The sequence below is a fragment of the Castor canadensis genome, chromosome 12 (genome assembly GCF_047511655.1).
Source record: "Castor canadensis chromosome 12, mCasCan1.hap1v2, whole genome shotgun sequence".
In the NCBI taxonomy this organism is placed as follows: domain Eukaryota; kingdom Metazoa; phylum Chordata; class Mammalia; order Rodentia; family Castoridae; genus Castor; species Castor canadensis.
The window spans coordinates 8,052,147-8,072,924 of NC_133397.1; the positions used below are offsets into that span (position 1 = coordinate 8,052,147).

Here is a 20,778-nt window from a genome sequence, read left to right on the forward strand (position 1 = left end):
CCCTACTAGAGTTTAGAGCAGGGACAGTTACTTCACCTCTGGGTTTCAAGATCTCCAAACGTTAAATTGTGGAGCCGGTTGGGCGTGGTTTAATTTGGGAGCGAGTTGAGCTTGGTGGCACGTCTGTAATCCCAGCGCTCGGGAGGCTGAGACGAGAGGATCCGGGCCAGCCAGGGCCACGCAGTGAGACCCTGTGTTGAATGAATAAATGAATGAATAAATTAATTAATTAATAAAGGGGCAAGGCGATGATAGAAATACCTTTGAGGATGGAGTGAAATGATGGACTCTCAAAGCCTTGCCGGCAATGCTCTCCCAACCTTTTAACTGCCTGCCTCCAAAGCAGACAGCTAGAACAGGAGGGAGGGGTGCCACCTACCAGGACCTCACCATCCCCTCCAACCTTCCCGCCCACTCTCTTTGTGCCCCATCTGTATGTGAATACAGAACCTCATGAAATCCCAAAATAGTAATCACTTCTGGGAAACAAAAAAATTTTAAGTGAAGAAGAGAAAAAGAAAGAAATACCACTAAGTACTGATCATTCTAGCCTTTGGTCAGTAGTTACTTAGAACTAGGCCTTTCTTATTTTTTTGGGCAGCATTGGGGCCAAGGCTCTTATTTTTATATTTTTTATTTATTTTTGCAGTACTGGAGCTTGAACTCAGGGCCTACACCTTGAGCCACTCTGCCAGCCCTTTTTGTTATGGGTATTTTAGAGATAGGGTCTCACGAACCATTTGCCCCTGCTGGCTTCGGACTGCAATCCTCTTGATCTCTGCCTCCTGAGTAGCTAGGATTACAGGCATGGCCACCAGCACCTGGCTAGGGCTCTTATTTTTAAATGAGTTAAACTACCTCATCTAGAGTAGGAAAGGCCCTAAACCCAGCCATCCTTAGGGCTGGTGGTTTCCTGCATTTTCCTTAGGGATGATTACCTCTCAGTCCCCACTTCCTTTAAAACCCTGTCTGAGGCAGGACAATTCAGATGTCCTGAGTTTAGGCTGGATTTTGGAACCATTGCAATTATGGAATTCTGGCTAAACTTTGACAACCTTAGAATGAAATTTTAGTATTTTACCACTTTAGGAGGAGACATTAAAAACTTTACACTCAAATGATGGAGGGAGTGAATGATATATTTAATATATTGTAAGAACTTTTGTAAACATCACAATGTATCCCCATTATAATAATAAAACTTTATGCCCAAGAAAATGGAACAAATGAAGCTCAAATCCGTTTGTTTTTACTATCAAGAGAACAAGTAAGAAGAAACGACTTATAGTCGTCCCATCCCGCCCCTTCTTACCATCCAGATGTAAGGGATGGGGCCAAGTACACTTTTTAATGTTTGAGTGTTCCATGTCCACAGATGTGCCTAGTTTGGAAGCTCTTAATGTAAGTGTTCTCTTTAAGAAAACAAATCTCATCTTGAAACTCTCTAAGCCTGAAAAAAAATTCAGAGGGAAAGAAATTTTTCTTGAATTAAGTTCAACTAAGTTTAATCATTTAAAGGAAAACATGTCTTACCTCTGCCCAAGTTACCCTAATCATGTGACTCACAGTTTAAATATATCCACAGCTTCCTGCTTCATCTCCCTGCCGCCTCCTGCTGGCTACTTTTGACTCTGGCCTTGTCTCCCAGACTTGTCTACTTAGCTCTGCTGAGGTGAGAGTCCCACAAAGTCTACGTTCCCCCACTCTAGCACATTTAATATCAGTCACATTTGCAGACCTGGCTTCCGTTACGCTAAACCCAGACTGAGTTCTACTGGAACCATCCCCTAATAAACAAGAAACATGAGCTTTTCCCAGATGACTAAGCCCTCAAACTCATCTCTAGCAATGAACAAGATCCTTTGCCCCAGAGAGTTAGCTTGTCCTAGGAATATTGCAGAATGGAAGCTGGGGTGTAAACCTTCTTAAGGAAAGATCCTGGTGGCCCTAGGACAACTGAAGAACAAAGGTTGTGGGGCTAAACCCCAAGCCAAGAACTTCCTTTCAATACCCATTAAACTTTGGAAGAGCTGGACACCACAATGCTCACACCTATAATCCTAACTACTTGGGAGGCTGAGACCAAAAAGATCACAGTTCGAGGCCAACCCAGGCAAATAGTTCTAGAGACCCCCATCTCCAAAATAACCAGAGCAAAATGGACTGGAGGAGTGGCTCAAGTGGTAGAGTACCTGCTTTGCAAGTGTGAAACCCTGAATTCAAATCACACACACACACACACACACACACACACACACACACACACACACACACAGGGCTAGCCTTGCTTCTGGAGATGGAGCCTACCCTTCCTGTTACATCCTGTGGACCAGTACTCCTTGCACTGGGCAGCCAAACCCATCCACCTTTCAAAACCCCACTCAAGTGCCCCTTGATCAAAGACCTTAGATCTACTCTGCCTACTAAGAACCACTACAATTTCCACCATTCATGACACACCACAAGACATTACATAGGAGAGATGTGTTGGGTTGGTGCTGATTATTGCCGACATGGAGAAAGATAGCATTTAGGGGCTGAGGGTGTAGCTCAATGGTAGAGAGCACTTGTGAGGCTCTGGGTTCAATTCCCATCATAAAAAGATAGTATTTATATTTAGCTGACAATGAGACAGCATTTGAAACACTAGAGGAGCTGTGCTCCTACTTTTAATGCTTAATCAGTAACCTGAGAGGACCCCAGTGCTATTAATTAGGGCTGGTTTGTTTGATCAGCGGCATCCTATATAACTGCTATTGTCTTTTTTTCCAAAGTGTACACTTTTTGCTTTGAGTTTCATCACTGAGAATGGAAAAAAGAATGTAAGGGAGAGTCAACACTATTCATTAAGCACAAGTGATGAGTTACAGAATTCCTGTGCAATATTTACTTAGAAATAAATCCTCACAGTTGGCAGGTGTAGATCATGGTTGATTTGGCACATTCTATAACATTGTAAAAAAAAATTCTGACCATATGCAGCAAAACAAGAATGTCTTGTACCCCTATGTAAACAAAAAGGGTAACTGGAATTTGTAGTGCAGACTTTCCATGATTCAGCCATATTCATTGCTTGGACATCTCAGGACTCTAGTTCACAATAGCCAGTTAGGTGCAGCGTTTCCTTCAGTTACTTGAGACCGACTGCAACAAAGACAAAAGAAAATGCGGCAGAGGAGGAGTTGGGGGGCAGGAACAATCTCAAGCGAGTCATGTCACCACATTTCTGGAAGATGAAAACTGATAGCGGAGAGCTGTCAGATGACTCATGTAGGGAAATTGCAGCCTGCAATATCTGTCGCAGCCAGAAAGGAAAAGGCGCCAGAGGCTTAGGGACAAGGGCGTCTCCCTCCCTACCTCCACCCCTGTTCATGCTTAAGGAAAAAGGGCCGGATGATGCCATGGTTTCACTCTGCCGCAGTACATGCGAGACTCTGTAACTGGGATTCTCCCGGAGTAGGGGTTCGTGGGAGCTGTGGGTGAGGATGGGTGGGTGTGGCTTGCTGGTGGGCGTGCTCTGATTGGCGGAGCAGGCAGGTCCAGGCTGTCTCCTATGGAAGGACTGTCCCTTCTGCTGAGGACGTGGAATACAGCAGTTGAAAAAGATCTCTGGACAGGGCGAGCACCGGCAGTTCCCACCGTTGCCGGTGGGACCTTGAGCTCCTTCTCCAGGGTGACCTGCGGCTCGGAGATGAGCCTGAGAGACTCCCGTCCCGCGGACCCTCCGTCGGGCCACTCGGATTCTCCAGGGCGATCACCCGAGAACTCGTGTCGGGGAGGTGACGGGCGCGGTGGGGAGGGGACCAGCCTGTGCACATATGGCTTTCAATATGTCATGTGTATCACAGACGTTAGCCTTCGAAATATCTCTGACACAAAGAGTGCAACTAACATGAAACATCTAAATTAAGCCCAGACACCCCCAACTTCTCCAGTGTGGAAACTGCCCTGTCGGGATGGTGGCCTCTGCACACATCCAGCCCGCGGCCCCAGAGAGCCGGGAAGATACGGACTTCCTGTTCTTATTAGAGATCTGAGAATTAAGCAGCCGATTAATCAGCTCAGAGGAATAGAGGGCTCCCGTTAAAGCTCAAGTACTAAAAGTCTCCTGGCTCTTTCATTTGCAGCTCCTTAACTGGTTAAGTGGAGGTGAAGTCCAGCTGACACTGAGTGACGCCAGCGCTCTCTGCACACCGCCCCCCCGCGGAATCCCCAGGAATGCCACTTTCCTTCACTGGGCAGTCACTTTCACCCGGCCAGGAGGGCAGCTGACCTTGGCTCACTAAAGAGGCCTCATAACAGCCCTCTAAGGTAGGTGTTTATCTTCTCCATTTTATGTATGGCAAAAATAAAATAAAATAAGGAAACTTCCTGAGCTGTTTGGTTTTCTCTTTTTGTTTTAATGTGCTGATGCTGGGATTTGAATTTAGGGCCTCGTTTTGCTGGACAGGTGCTCTGCCACTTGAGTCACGCCTTCAGACCTTTTTTTTTTTTTTAACTTTTTGAGACAGGATCTGGCTATGTAGCCCAGGCTGGCCTTGCACTCAAGATTCTCTTCCCTCCACTGGGATTACTGGCATGCAAACTGTCCTTGCTTTTTGGGTTTTTTTTTTTTTGCTCTGTTGCCTGGACTGGTCTCCAACTCCTATCCTCAAAAGAGCTTCCTGCCCTAGCTTTCTGAGTAGCTGGGACTACAGGTACATATACTACCTTGCCTGGCTGGTTTCATCCATTAATCCCAGATGATTATTCATGAAAGAAAAGGAAGTTAATATTAACCTCTCAAGATTTTTAGTAACTTATTTCTGCCTTCCACACTTAACTAGGCATTCTTATCTGAGGTTATTGAGTTACAAAACCCAAAGTGAAAAGGTTCTTGTAAGTAAATCAGCCTTCCCAGTGTTTAAATTCTTTTTTTTTTTTTTTTTTGGTAAGAAACAGAAACTAGATTGGAAAGTCACCTTCTTGTTCTGCTTCCACAGTTTCTTTTCCCTTAAGATAAAATGTTCTAAGCATTCCCCTCTGTGTTCTGTGTCTTCCTCAGCCACAAATTAAAGGGATAAGCCTTTGAGATTTCCAGTTTTGCAAGCACCAGCACTACAAGTCTATTGAAAGTTATTTTTAATTAACTGAAGAATACTTACCCAAATATGTTTTGATTACTTACACTGAAAATAAGCTTACACCAAAATTAAATTAGTGGAAAAGAGACACAATCTGTTTGAACAAATATACACCCCATGAATATTCAATTTCATTCAGTTCCTCAAACATTTCTAAAGCACCTACTGTGGGATACATTTGGGAACTATAGACATAAATGAGCCATAATAACCCTTACCCTTAAGGCGTGTAGGGGCCAGTGGGAGACACAGGTATGTTAGATAATGAAAGGGAAACATGAAGCTAAGGTACAAAACACAGAAGATGGAGAATGAATGTGAGCTCGAACTCAGGGAGAGGCTCATAAAATGTCACAGAGCAACATCAGAACTGGGTTTTCAAAGAGGAGCAGAGTCTGGGGGTGTGGCTCAAGTGGTAGAGAAGCTGACTAGCAAGCTCCAGGCTCTGGGTTCGATCCCCAGTATTACCAAATAAATATAAAAGAGGAGCAGGGCTGGAGATGTAGCTCAATGATAGAACACTTGACTAGCAAGCTCCAGGCTCTGGGTTCAATACCCAGCATTACACAAAAATAAGAATTACAAAAATTTGGAAAAGGAGGAGCAGAAGTAGGAGAGTTTCCAAACAGAAGAGACAGCAGAAGCCAAGGTAGCAGGTGTGAGGACACAGGACATTCGGGGAGCTTGGTGTGACTGGTGAGGGCAGAGAAATGAGACACAGTGCTGTTTTCTAATACAGGCTTTATATTTTATTTACTTATTTTGGCAGTACTGGGATTGGAACTGAGGACTTTGCACTTGCAAGGCAGGCACCTTGCTACTTTAGCCAGTCCTCCAGTTCTTTTCTTTCTTTTTTAAATATAGGCTTTATTTATATTTTGTTTTCTTTATTTTGGCATTGTGTTGTTTCCTAAATACCTGTGTGGGCTTAGCTTACTGTTAGCATGGGGAAAAAGAGCAATCTGATTTCTAAGAGTACTGCATTTAAAGGACATGAAATTTAAAGAAGGAAGGCTTCTCATGCCCCTCCCCCATGTCACTCTGCCTGGAGCATGTGGCCTTGAGTGGTCCCACACTGTACTTTATTCATTGGTCAGATCATGGCAAATATGCGCTCACAGCAAACACACTGGGGTGTGGGGTTGGCAGTGGAAGGAACCTTGGGGAAGAGTCCAGTGAAGTGACTCGGTGAGTGACTGCCAAGGTCATAGGTACTTCAAACTTGTCCTTCATTGAAAGCTACTGTGTGCTGGCCACCCTGTGAGGGTCTGAAGGTTTGCCCTCTTGGCAGCATCATGGGGTAGATTCTGTGGTTCCCCCTGTAATTGAGGAGGGCAAGAACTTGCCCACAGTCGCACAGCTAGTCTGAGGTGGAGTCAGCAGGTCTTTCTCCAGGGCCCCTGTTGCCTTGATGTCCTTCCTAACGTGACGTTGGGATCTTGGCTCCCAGCTGTGCCCTCCATCACCAATGAGTCCTGCAGTTAGCAGACCAGCAGACAGTGGCAAAAACATGTGGGTGGTACTTGTAAAGCATGTGCCCCTGTTCCTGGAGAAACCTCTCTCTCAGACTAGAGCTGGAGCAGCATCTTCCACTCCAGATTACAGAAGCTGGCATTCACGTGCCCCTACACTAGGGGCCAACTGCAGGAAAGGTTCATTTGAACCTGTGTGGCATTCGAACCATCATTACATCAGGGACTCTGTTGCAGCTCTAAGTCCAAGGGAAGTCTAGACATCAGCTGCCTTGAGAACAAGCTCTGGTTGCCATGGGAACTGGGCAATCAGACTTCTCTGGACCCCACAATCCAAGCAATGCTGAAGCGAATTGGTGTTTTGATCATGGAGCCATACACGATGTAAGGGAAGCAGGATGTGTGCAGAGACTCTTTTCAAATGAAATTATTTCAACATGTAAGTGCGTACTTTTCATCATGAAAACAAAAGGACATTATCACACCTTGGTGTGTGGTACATGTTAACCACTAACATGTGTTAACCACATGTTAACCATTAACATGTGTTAATGTTGCCTTATTCCTTTACTCTCCATCAGTAAACAGAGAGGACAACTGTCCTTTTTTTTGTCCATTTGTTTGTTTTTGAGGCAGGGTCTTCCCTATGTAGCCTAGGCTGGCCTCCAACTCTGTGTAGCCCAGATTGCTCTTGAAATCAAGATCTTCCTGTCTTAGCTAAAAAATTAGATAGCATTTTTTGCCCTCAACACAGAAAAACTAAAACAGATACCTTAAAAGCAACTGAAGCCATTAGGGGAAGGGGACCAGGAACTAGAGAAAAGGTTAGATCAAGAAGAATTAACCTAGAAGGTAACACACATGCACAGGAAATTAATGTGAGTCAACGCCCTGTATAGCTATCCTTATCTCAACTAGCAAAAACCCTTGTTCCTTCCTATTATTGCTTATACCCTCTGTTCCACAAAATTAGAGATAAGGGCAAAATAGTTTCTGTCGGGTTTTGAGGGGGTGGGGGGAAGGGGGGGTGGGTGGGAAGGGACGGCGTGGGGGGAGGGGGGAGAAATGACCCAAGCATTGTATGCACATATGAATAAAAAAAAAATCTTCCTGTCTTAACCTCCTGAATGCTGAGATTACAGGCGTGTCCCGCCAAGCCTGGCTCTGTCCTCTTCTTAATACTATGATAGCTCTTTAAATTATTTTTATTCTGGTTACTAGGGCCAAAAGCCTTGGAGTTTTCCTTGACTCCAGCTCTCTCCCACCTCCATCCTGCAACCATTCTCAGCTCCCTTGGTTCTGCTTCCAGAGCACAGCCCTAGGATCCTGTTTCTTCTGACCACCACCATCACTACCACCTTCTTGCCTGGATTATTGCAAAAGCTGCCTTGCTCCTGCTCTTGTCCTGCCACAGTCCTCTCTCAGCTCAGCAGCTGGAATTAAAATACAGGTCCCATGTGTTCCTGTTTCCTCTGAGATAGCTATTGGTTCCACTTCTTTAATGACTTCTAGGATCCTTTCAAGTGGGTTCCGTGCTTCTGTTCTGATTTCATCCATCTTCACTATCTTTCTTGTTCCTCTCCAGCCTCTGCTTCCAGTCTCCTTGACCTTCCTCGTCTGTGTCCCTCAGGGCCTTTGCAGTGACTGTGTCTGCGTCCTCTTCAAGAAGCCACAGCATCCATCCACCCCCATGCCACTTCCTTCTGGCCTGTGGACCCTTTTCACCTTCTCAGGAAGGCCTGTTTTAGATTAACCCCCTTCCATGTTCAGGCCCCTATTTTGCTCTATTTTCTCTTCATAGCCCTTTTCCTTCTATCATCCAATTTGGTATACTTATTGCTTAGGTTTATTGTTTATATCTGCTTTTTTCCTGCTCTAATGTGAGCTCCCGGGGGGGAGGATTTTTGTCCACTTTGTTCCCGGCTAAGACCCAGCACCTAGAACAACGCCTGGCCCCCAGTGGACAATGGGAGAGAAGAATATATGAGAGCCACTCTGTCCTCGGCCAACATGGGCACTCAGCCCACAGAACTGCTTCTAGAGCAGATACACCTGATCACATGACACCAGTGAGTGCAAATTGGTCTGTGTTGCTGGCTTTCTGAGGCCGTTGCAAGTGGAAATGGAGACACTCAGGTTTGAGTCCCGCCTGTAGCTTCAGATCGACTATTCAATCTCACCATGTCCCAGTTTCCTCATCATTCAAATGGGGATTCATAATTGTGAGACATGAATGAAACCACCTGTGATTGCCCTTGTCAGGCCACAGTGTGGTGTCTAGCACAGGCCAGCACTCAAAGATGGGAGCCCAAAATGAGTCTGTAAAAGGCACCTCCTTAAAGCTCAAAAGCCATTTCCCTAGAAAATTAATGGAAAAAATAAACAAACTATTGCCTGGAGCTCATGAGAAAGGCTTGGAAATTGAACTGAAAGCTTGTGATCAGCTAAAGTCCGCTGTCAACTTGGTGGCTGTTTCTGAGGACTCACCTCACATTTGGCCCCGGTTCCAGGGACAAGCTGGACTTCAGTAAGCAGGGCTCAGCTTTGATAAAACCAAAGATGGTCAGAGGTCAAAAGCCACATAGAAATGATGCAGTTTGTAAGTCATCCTTCCTGGTCAGCAAGTAGAAGCCTGGGGAGGTATGTTGACCCAGGGTTACAGGACTGGTGTGGCCACAGGCCAGGTGGAGGGAGGACCAGCTAGATGACTGATGGGGGTCACAGGTGAAGCACCTCGGGGTGGGGGGGGAGGTGACGATTGGATGAGTCCTTGTTGACCCAGGGTCCTTCCAGCTGGGGGAGGGGACAGCTTTGCCCAGATCTATGTGGGTTTTGCTGCTTAACATGACCATCAATAACTGACTGTGACAAGGAATAAAAATATGTCCGTTGCAATACAAATGTGCCTCGGTGTCTTCTTTGTGAGGAAGAACTGTGCCACTGCCTGTTTCCAAGCCTACAGCCTGAGCTTCCTTTCCCAGCTTTTAAGATGCTGTTCCTCTCCCTTCCTAACAGTGCTGGAGCAGGTTTTCCTTGCTTCAAGTGGGCAGTGCCTCTTTGTGAGACCATGCAGGCTGGGGCCTCCCCCTGGCGACCACTAGTGGTACGGCATTCCAGGACAGCGCGCAGGCTGTTGATGTGCAGGAACGCTTCTGGAAGGGCTGAGAGTGACTGTGGGAACAAGGGAAGCTATATGGGCAGCACACCATTTTATTTGGGTCCCATGTTTACATGAGAAAAGGAAGGCACAAGAGACTATGTTAGTCACCTTTTGGTCGCTGTGACAGAATACCTGAGACAAACAACTTAATCAGGAAAGATGGTTTTGTCCATGGTAGGTTGGCTCCATTGCTTCTGGGCCTGTGGTGAGGCAGAGCATCATGGCAGACAGCGTGTAGGGGAAGGAATGGTAAAGCAGAGCCACTCACTCATGGTGGCCAGAAATCAGAGTGAGAGGGAAGGTTCCTGGTGACAAGATATGCCCTTCAAAGGCAAACCACCAGTGACCCACTTCCTCCAACAGGGCCCACCTCTGAATAGCCCATTCAGTGTGAACTCATCAGTAGATTAACCCATCCATGAGGTAACGCCCTCCTGAGCCAATCACCATCAACTGGACCAACCTTCAACACATGAACTTCTTTGGGGGATACCTCATATCCAAATCATAACAGAGACCCCACTGCCCTACCCCAGGCCACACTGGCTTGTTCCTTCAATGCCCCTTAGGTAAATTTAGCACTTATTAGCCAGGTGCTGGTGGCTCATGCCTGGAATCCTAGCTACTCAGGAGGCAGAGATTAGGAGGATCATGGTTCCAAGCCACCTGGGCAAATAGTTCTGCTAGACATAAGCTCTACCAACTGAATCACTCTGCTAGCCCTGTTTATTTTCTTGATGACAATCATTCTAGCTGGAATGAAATGGAATCTCAGTGTCTTTTTTTTTTTTGCTGGGACTGGGGTTTGAATTCAAGGCTTCATGCTTGCAAAGCAAGTTTTTGCTATTTGAGCCATACCTGCAGTCCATTTTGCTCTGGTTATTTTGGAGATGGGGGTCTCTATTTGCCTATTTGCCTGGGCTAGTCTCGAACCTCAACCCTCCCATCTCAGCCTCCCAAGTAGCTAGGATTACAGGTGTGAGATAGTGGGACCTGGCTCTCAGAGTCATTTTGATGTGCATTTCCTTTATGACTAAAGATGATGAGCATTTCTTCATGTATTTATGGGCTGTTTGTATTTCTTCTTTTGAGAAATGCCTGTTCATTTGCCCATTTATTAATTGAATGATTGATCCTTTTGGTATTTAATTTTTGAGCTTTTTAAAATATATTCTGAATATCAATCCCTTGCCAGATAAATATCAGAAGATTTTTTTCCCCAGCTAGTCTGCTGTCTCTTCATTCTGGTGATTGTTTCCTTGGACATGCAGAAGCTTTTTGCTTTGATGTAATCCTATTTGTCAGTTCTTGTTCTTATTTCCTGAGCAATTGGTGTCCTATTCAGAAAGTCATCGCCCATGCTTATATCTTCAAGTGTTTTCCCATAGTAGATTCAAAGTTTCAATTTCTACATTAAGGTCTTTGATCCATTTTGAATTGATTTTTTGTACAGAGTCAGAGATAGGGATCTAGTTTCAGTCTTTTACATGTGGATATCCAGTTTTCCCAACACCATTTGTTGAAGAGGGTGCTTTTTCTCCAATGTATGCTTTTGGCACCTTTGTCAAAGGTCAGAGGACTGTAGCTGTGTGGGCTTGTTTCTGGGTCTTCTATTCCATTGGCCTATGAGTCTGTTTTCAGATTCAATGCAATCCCCATCAAAAAAAAAATTTTTTTTTGGCGGTACTGGGGCTTGAACTCAGAGCCTGCATCTTGAGCCACTCCACCAGCCCTATTTTTGTGAAGAGTTTTTTGAGATAGGGTCTCTCAAACCATTTGCGTGGGCTGGTTTTGAACCGGGATCCTCCTATTCTTTGCCTACGGAGTAGCTAGGATTACAGTTGTGAGCCACCAGTACCCAGCTGCAATCCCCATCAAAATTTTAATGACATTTTTTGCGGGGAGGTACTGCAGTTTGAACTCAGGGCTTCATCCTTACAAGGCAGGTGCTCTACCACTTAATCCACACCTCCAGCTCTACAAGAGGCATTTTGAACTACTAATAAACATGACCAGAAAGAACAAATCCACATCATACCATGATTAAAATATCAGGATTGGAGAATGAAGAAAAGATACTGCAAGCTACAAGAGAAAAATGTCAGCTTACATACAAAGGTAAACACTAAGGATCACCTCAGTCCTCTCAGCACAATCCCTAACCAAAAGCCAGGAAAGCATGGAGTAATATAATTCAAGCTCTGAGAGAAGAAAGCTCCAGCCAAGAACTTGATATCCAGCAAAGCTGCCCTTCAACTTTGATGGAGAAATAAGGATAAGCTAAAGTGGTTCATGTCCACCACACCTGCATTGCAAAAGATACTCAAGGTAATAATTAACACAGAAGAGGAGCAAAAAGAATCATAAACATGAGAGGTCATAAAAGAATAAAACTCACAAGGGGAATTGGTGAACACTTGAATGCTAGGAAAGCAGCAAGCATGATCAACCCAAAACCAGCAAAACCTGAAGATGAACAATGCCAAAAGTAAAGAACAAACACAAGACTCAACCTGAAAAAAAAAAAAAGCAGTAGAAACACAGGAATCAGTAAATACCTCTCAATAATAACCCTAAATGTAAATGGACTTAGCACTCCAATTGAAAGACACAGATTGTCTGACCATGTCAAAAAGCAAGCTCCAATAATCTGTTGTCCACAAGAATCATCTCACAACCAAAGAGACACATAAACTAAAAGTGAGAGGTTGGAAAGACATACCAGGCATGCAGAAATCAAAGCCAAGTAGGACTAACTATTCTCATATCAGACAAAGCAGACTTTATGCAGCAATCAATCAGAAGAGATAAAGAAGGTCACTACATACTAACAAAGGAAACAATTCAGCAGGAAGAGATAACAGTTCTAAATATATATGCACTAAACATCAGTACTCCAAGTTCATAAGACAAAAACATTTGAGTATGAAGGAACAGATAGGTCCAGATACAATAATAGTGGATGCTCTCAACACCCCACTCTCATAAATAGATAGAACATCTAGGCAAAAAATTAACCAAGATATTCTAGAACTAAACAATACCATGGATGAAAGAAATGGATTAACAGACATTTTTAGAGTATTCTATCCTACAGCAACAGATTGCCCATTTTCCTCAGCAGCCCATGGAACTTTCTCTAAAATAGATCACATCCTAGGTCATAAAGCAAATTTCAACAAATACAAAAAAAATTGAAATAATCCCCTGTATCCTAACAGATCATAATGGAATAAAATTAGAAACCAAAGGCAAGGAAAATCACAAAAAACATTCAAATTCATGGAAATGGAACAAGACACTTTTAAATGATTGAGTCATTGAAGAAATTAGGAAAGAAATTAAGAAATTCCTAGATTCAAATGAAAATGAGGACACAACTTACCAGAATTTGTGGGGGACACAGCAAAGGTGTCTTAAGCAGAGAGTTTATAGCCATGAGGGCTCACCTCAGAAAATTAGAGAGATCACGGCTGGCGAGATGGCTCAAGTGGTAGAGCACCAGTTTAGCAAGTGTGAAGCCCTGAATTCAAACTCCAGTACTGCCTTCCCAAAAAAAGAGAGAGAGAGAAAAAAGAAAATTAGAGGCGGGTGTGGAGGCTGTGACTGCGTCTTCGGCTGCTAGCCTTCGTATCCAGCAGAATGGCTCTGGAGACAGTGCCGAAGGACCTGCGGCATCTGCGGGCTTGTTTGCTGTGTTCGCTAGTCAAGACTATAGACCAGTTTGAATATGATGGTTGTGATAACTGCGATGCATACCTACAAATGAAAGGTAACAGAGAGATGGTATATGACTGCACCAGCTCTTCCTTTGATGGAATCATTGCAATGATGAGTCCAGAGGATAGCTGGGTCTCCAAATGGCAGCGAGTCAGTAACTTTAAGCCAGGTGTGTACGCTGTGTCAGTAACTGGTCGCCTGCCTCAAGGAATCGTGCGGGAGCTCAAAAGTCGAGGAGTGGCCTACAAATCCAGAGACACAGCTATAAAGACTTAACAAGATACAGGACTGCCAGTGTCTTCGCTCTTCACTTTTCTACCTCTGCTAATTTTTTTTCTTGTGGAACTAAACAAGCAGAACTTCAAATAATCCCTGCCCTCCAACTCTTAAGAGGCAGCAGACTTGGGAGAACAGCGCATTGTTTTCATTTTTTTAGAACAACACATTGTGTCCCTGGGCCATTTCACCTTCTTTGGACTACTGGTGGAAGTGGGAGGGCTTGGGTTGGTAGAGTCTCAGGAACTAAATTGAGGAAAGAGTAAGATGCTGGTTTTTCTACCCATAGAAGAGCTGTGCCCCAGGACTCTGGGTCACATGCTAATAAACATGAACCCCTAGAAAATTCTTAACCATAACACATGCCGTTCCTTCCTCTCCCTTTTTCTTAGCCCAGTAAGGGCTCACTTGCTCTGTAAGCACTATGCCAGCACAGCAGAGGCCTTTCTGTGCTCTGTAGCCTGTATGAAGCCAGGGATGCTTTCCAAATGAGGGTACTTTCTTGGGTCTCATTGAAAGATCTGCAGTCCTGAGGCAAGGTTGCCCCTCAGTGTGATGATAGTCCACTGTCTACTGGTTGTAGCCTTCTGTCTTCTGGACTTAGTATAGCAGTCTCCCTTGAAGATAACCTGAGGTTTTTTAGTGCCCTTTGCTACTTGACCCTGTTTAGTACAGTATTTCCTTCGTTGTATTTTCTTTTTACTGCTCTTCATACACTTGGCCAATCTTGCCCACCTTTTACATTTGCCTAACTGGTCTTGTTTCGGATTGTTTGTGCTTCCATAGGAAGTGGGCTGTTAGTTTTCCTCTGGCATAGTAGGGGACCTTGGGTAATGTCACATTGGCCAAAGTAAGCTGTTTTAGGATAAAAAATTTATCATAAATTCTCATATACTTAAATTTGTGCAGAAAAAAAAAAAAGAAAATTAGAGAGATTGCAAATAAACAATCAGATGACACAACTCAAACTCTTAGAAAAATAGAAATAAGTCAGTCCCAAAAGTAGTAAAAGGAAAGAAATTATAAAAATCAGGGTTGAAATAAATGAATTGGAGACCAAAAGAATGATACAATGAATTAATGAAACAAAAGTTGGTTCCTCAAAATAATAAACAAGATCGACAAACTTTTAGCAAAATTAACCAAACAAAGAAAGGAGAAGACCCAAATTAATTTACAACAGGCATCAATGAAATTCAGAAGATTACACAGGAATATTTTGAAAACCTATACTACAGCAAACTGGAAAATGAAGAGGAAATAGATAAATTTCTTGATATATATGATCCACCAAAATTGAACCAAGAGGACAGTAACAACTTAAACAGATCTATAACAAGAAATGAGATCAAAACAGTTATAAAGAACTTCTCAAAAAGAAAAGCCCAGGTCCAGAGGAATTCACTGCTGAATTCTACCAGACCTTTAAAGAAGAACTAACACCAATGCTCATCAAACTATTCCATAAAATAAAAAAGAAGGAACACTACCAAACTCATTCTACAAAGCCAGTATTACCCTAATACCAAAATGAGGTAAAGATAAGTCAAAAAAGAAAGTTATAGACCAATATCCCTGATGAACATAGATGCAAAAATCCTCAATAAAGTATTTGCTAATAGAATCCAACAACACATTAAAAAGATCATACACATGGCCAAGTAAGTTTTTGTCCCAGAGATGCAAATCAATAAATGTAATATAACACAAACAGGATCAAGGACAAAAGCCACAAATCATCTCAAGAGATGCAGAAAAAGCTTTCAACAAAATTCAACATCCTTTCATGCTAAAAGCTCTGAAGAAACTAGAAATAGAAGGAACATTTCTCAGTGTTATAAAGGCTATATGTGACAAATCTATTGCCAACATCATACTAAATGGAGAAAAACCGAAACCATTTCCTCTAAAATCAGGAATGAGACTCTTACCACTCTTATTCAATATAGTTCTGGAATTCCTAGCCAGGAGAAAAAAATAAAAGGGATTCAACAGAGAAGGAAGAAGTCAAATTATCCCTATTTGCAGATGATATGATCTTATACCTGAAAGACCCTAAAAAATCCCATCAAAAACTCTTAGATTTCATAAACATGTTCAGCAAAGTAGCAGGATACAAAATCAATACACAAAAATCAGTAGCATTTCTATACACAAACAAACAGTCTGAGAAAGAAATCAGGAAAATAACACCATTCACAATAGCATCAAGAAATATCTAGGAATAAATTTAATGAGGGAAGTTAAAAACCTATACAATGAAAACTATAAATCACTGAAGAAAGAACTCGATGAAGACATTAGAAGATGGAAGGATAGCCCATGCTCATGGATTGGCAGAATCAATATTGTGAAATTGTTACTGGCAATCGTTGTTCTCAAATGATCCTTGTGCTCCAAATGGAAGACTCCAAGCAGAGCACGCAGATGGGGTGAAGTAGAATAGCTTTATTCAGGGAGGGGAGTCACCTGTTCCTCCAGGTGAGGGTAGGGAAGAAGAAGGGCTGGGGTCTCCTGGTGAGTTGTTTTTATACCATCTTGAACTTGGAAGTGTGGAGGCAATCCTCATCACCTGGCTCCTGTGGGCTAGGGGAAGGAATCCCAGAATATCCCTAACCTAGCCTGCCACAAAAAATGGCTATACTACTGAAAGCAATCTATGTGTTCAATGCAATCCCTATCACAATTTCCATGACATTCTTCACTGAGATAGAAAAATAAATCGTTGAAGTTCACATGGAAGCACAAAAGACCGTGAATAGCCAATGACCTTGAACAAAAAGAGCAGCATGGGGAAGTGTCACAATTCCTGACTTCAAACTACACCGTGGAGCATTCTATTGGCACAAAAACAACATGAAGACCAACGGAATAGAATAGAATGGGAGACCCAATCACAAACTCACACAGCCACAGCCATTTGATTTTCAACAAAGGAGCCCAAAACATATGTTGGAGAAAAGCTAGCCTCTTCAACAAATGATGCTGGAAAAACTGGATACCCACCTCTAGAAGATTGAAACTAGATCCCAGTCTCTCACTTTGTACTAGAATCAACTCAAAGTGGATCAGAGATCTTAAGGTAAGATCTGAAACTGTGGAAGTATTACAGAAAAGAATAGGAAACACACTGGAATGTAATAACTTCATGAATAGAACTCTAATAGCTCAGCAATTAAGAGAAAAGACTGACAAATGGGACTGCACCAAAGGAAACAGTCACTAGACTGAGGAGACAGCCCACAAAATTGAAGAAAATCTTTGTCAACTATACTTCTGATAAGGGATTAATAACCTTCTGATAAGGGATTAATAACCAGGATATAGAGAGCTCCCAAAACTAGCCCCACAAAGAATCACCACCCATTGAATAAGGGGCAAGTGAATTGAACAATTCTCAAAAGAAGAAATACAGCTGGGCTGCTGGTGGTTCACATCTGTAATCCTAGCTACTTAGAAAACAGAGATCAGAAGGATTGCAGTTCAAGGCCAGCCTGGGCAAAAAAGTGAGAGCCTATCTCAAAAACCCCTAACACATAAAGTGGCTGGAGTGGTAGAGTGGTTGAGCACCTCACTGAACGTGAGGCCCCGAGTTCAAACCCCAATACTACCAACCAAACAAAACAGTGTAGTGCTGGCGCAGAAATAGACACATAGCCCAATGTTCCAGTCAGTCTGTGGATCCCCATCACGTGCTCTGCAATTGCTTAAAGATGATAGTGATTAGCAACCCAGGCTGGGAGAGCCAATATTCCTTGGCTCATGTTGCATGTAGTGTATGCTTGATAAACCTGTTTAACCATTGCCCATGGAGTGATGGACTCAATGATGGCCCCAGAGGGGGAGATGGGCTTTTGGTAGAATAAAAGATATCTTATACATCTATTTTGGTCCAAATGCTTTCTTCTCTCTCAACACATCCACAGCACTAGAAAAAGAAGCTAAACCTGAATGGTTCCTCCTCTTTCTGGATAGGCCAGCAAGAGCAGGGAGTGGACTTGGTGGGGAGAGAATGCAGCTTTCCTTGCCTTCCTTTCCATACCTCTTTCTGCAGCTGGAGAACAAGATCCAGAGGGTGAAGTCCAGATGGTGGATCTGGGAGCCCAGGAGGAGGACCAAGGGACAGACCACCTGTTTCAATTTTAGTCATGCTCAATAAAGTGACCCAGGTTTCCCTGCTGCAGGACCTCTCAGACCCTCTCTCTCAGACTGCTCTCACTGAGAACTCTAGGAGGGAAACAAATGGGAAATGTTCCCCAGAACCTTGGTCAAAGAGCATCTCAGGGCTGAATGTACAATGGCTTGACAAGGGCCCTTTACAGGCAGCCAAGATGGTCACTGACCTTGATGCTTCAGAAAAGCAGCCTGGGCAAGGGGAAGACACTCCCAAAGGGTGATCCTCCACAAGGCGCAGGGGCAGTGCTCAGATGCCATTTATTCAGGGGTCTTGAGCAGGGTCCCTGAGAGTAGAACATGCTGCCCTGGCGGCTGGTATCAGTGGTGTCCTCCTTTTCCTTTGTCATCCAACTCTGACACGCAGCTGGGATCACAGGGTGTAAGTAGCGTAACATGCAACAGCTGAGCAATCAGAGGGAAACAGATTCATTTTTTTCCTTTGACAAAAAGCTCACAACAAGCCTCTAGACACAGGCTCATACAAAGTGATGAGAGCTAGGGGCCCTGCAGGGAAACAAACGCATTGGGTTGTAAGTGGTTTTGCATCATAAGAGCTGAGTGAAGCCCAATGCCTGAAGCACAAACCATTCTTCTTACTCCTTGCTTGGAAGATGACAACCTAATCTGAGGGATCCCAACAATGAACTGAATTTAGCATCCTTTGAATGAAGCTGTGGGGAAGAAAGTGCTACTGATGGATGAGGTCAGCCTGCTTGCTGAGCACTCATGGTATTCACAGAACTGAGTTGGAGAAAGGTGACAAGAGGCAGGGGACCATAGGAAGAATTAATTCAGTTACCAAACATTGAGCATCCAGGTTATGTACTGAGGTTCAGCAAGACCCAAAGTTCTCCTGGTCTAGGAGGGACAGGAGACCCATAACAGTGGATTAGACACCACAAATGGGGTCTCCTGGGAGCATTATAGAGAAGGGGTGTTTCCTCCAGTGGGTTTCAGGGCAGTTGTCAGCAAGTCCCACTGACTGAAGCAGAAAAATAATTTATGAAAAAAATATACTGGGGGTGAATAATAGAGTGAATTGTAAGCACATATGTAGATGTCACAATGAAGCCCCCCTTGTACAACTAATATATGTTAATAAAGATGTAAGAGATAGATAGGGAGAGAGAGGAAGGGGTGGGGGGAGACAGAGAGAGAGAGAGAGAGAGAGAGAGAGAGAGAGAGAGAGAAATGGAATTGATGAGAAAACTGGAGAATCTGTTTCAGAAAATTGATAGGAATGATGGCAACCAGAGCAACTGACAATACAAGTGCAAACAAGACCGTGCCTCTGAACTCTCTGCTCAGGACCCTTGACTGACATTGCTGTCACTGGATGCCTGTCACACTGCCAGTATTTCTGGCAGCCCCTGGAACATGGGCACCCTCCTTGGAGAGGCAAAGTCCAGGCAAGAATGTTCAGTTGGCTGAACTAGGGTTAGAGGCTAATTACTGGGGCCGGAAGACTCTCCCTTGGCCTCTATAGTGGAACATGGGGGCTGCATTTAGGGGCTGGCCACCAAATACAGACACAGGTACACAACGAGTAAGAGGAAGGTAACAGGTGTCTCTGCAAAGAAGACACCTGGATTGTGTGTCCAAGGACAGCAGGCAAACTGGGGAGGCAAAGAGAAAGCGCATGGAATGCAGGAGAGCTTCTAAGACAGAACCACATGACAGTCACAAGGTGGTGGCAAGTGGGCCCATGGGTGCTAGGACAGAAAAGACAAAAAGTGGGGGTGGACAGGGCTGGGGCTTCAGGGCCAGTGGGGGCCTGGCCTGGGTGAGGGGAGTGATTTGGGTGAGGCACAGACCAGGCAGAGCCCCCGTGGGTGTTGGAAAGACTCTGATGGAATGAGACAGAGGAAGTCAGAGGCTCAGGCCTTTGGTGAGTGTGGAGCTCAGACATCCAGTCCCCAGTCCATGCTTGCACAATGCCATCTGTCCATCCATTTCCTGGGACGGTGCTCTGCTATGAGTATGTCAGCTGGCCCCAAGTCCCAAGCATGATTCTCCAGGTTGGTAAAGATGTGCCTCACTGAGGTTCAAGTGGCCCTCCTGCTTCAGCCTCCTGAGTAGCTGGGACTACAGGCACACAACACCATGTCTGGCTTATTATTGGTTATTTAGATATGTTCCTAATAGTTTTTATGAATATTCATGCAACTAAGTCTTTAGCTCCATTTCTAGAGATGGTTTTCAAGATCAATGAAAACACACTTCCCCGATAGCTGATTTTTACATCCCTTATTTTACACTGGTTTGTACACATAGACATGTCCTCATGTTAACTGGAATTTAGAGTCCACCTTTGAATGGGTGTGTCTCTTCTGGGGCAGACAGTCTCCAAAGGAATTCTGCTGAGGCTACTTGGCAATGCTGCAAATGGCAAATAACCAAGGGCTCTGAGCACAGTGTCTATCTACCTGGGTCCCCGTGGACCAAATGTGTCACATTTCTAACCTTCCCATATGCTTCCCTTAGCTGGGGACACTGTAAACTTGAGAAAGCCTAGCCAATATGCCCAGCTGAATGTGATTTTCTAAGTGTCTGGGCTTCTTGGTTTTCCAGAACCCATTTGATGTCACTGATGTGAGTAGGATGGTGTTCAGAATTGTCTGTTTAGAAAATTCAACCATTTGGGCTAGAGGTGCATGGCTCAGGTGGCAGAGTTCCTGACTAGCAGCATGAGGCCCTGAGTACAAACCCAAGCACTACAAAAAAAGAAAGTTGGCCATTATGGTGCATCTCTGTAATTTTAGCTATGCAGGAGGCAGAGGCAGGAGGATCTTGAGTTTGAGGTCAGCCTTGGGAAAGGTAGAGAGACTCTGTGCAGTTTTAACTTCTTTCC

At 44.1% G+C, this 20,778-nt stretch overlaps 1 protein-coding gene and 1 long non-coding RNA gene across 2 annotated transcripts in view; one reads left to right on the forward strand and one right to left on the reverse strand.

Annotated features, from left to right (window-relative positions):
• Positions 1-2,732: 2,732 nt before the first annotated feature.
• Positions 2,733-20,778, reverse strand: part of LOC141414757 (uncharacterized) — a 28,208-nt gene continuing 10,162 nt past the window's right edge. The window contains exon 3 of the long non-coding RNA XR_012439594.1: positions 2,733-3,144. This is a non-coding gene — a long non-coding RNA (uncharacterized lncRNA). The remainder of the gene's footprint in view (positions 3,145-20,778) is intronic.
• On the forward strand, positions 13,328-14,651 carry LOC109695928 (transcription elongation factor SPT4-A). Its single transcript, XM_020178717.2, has one exon. It carries the CDS (start codon positions 13,398-13,400, stop codon positions 13,749-13,751), a length of 354 nt encoding a protein of 117 aa, XP_020034306.1. The 5' UTR covers positions 13,328-13,397; the 3' UTR covers positions 13,752-14,651.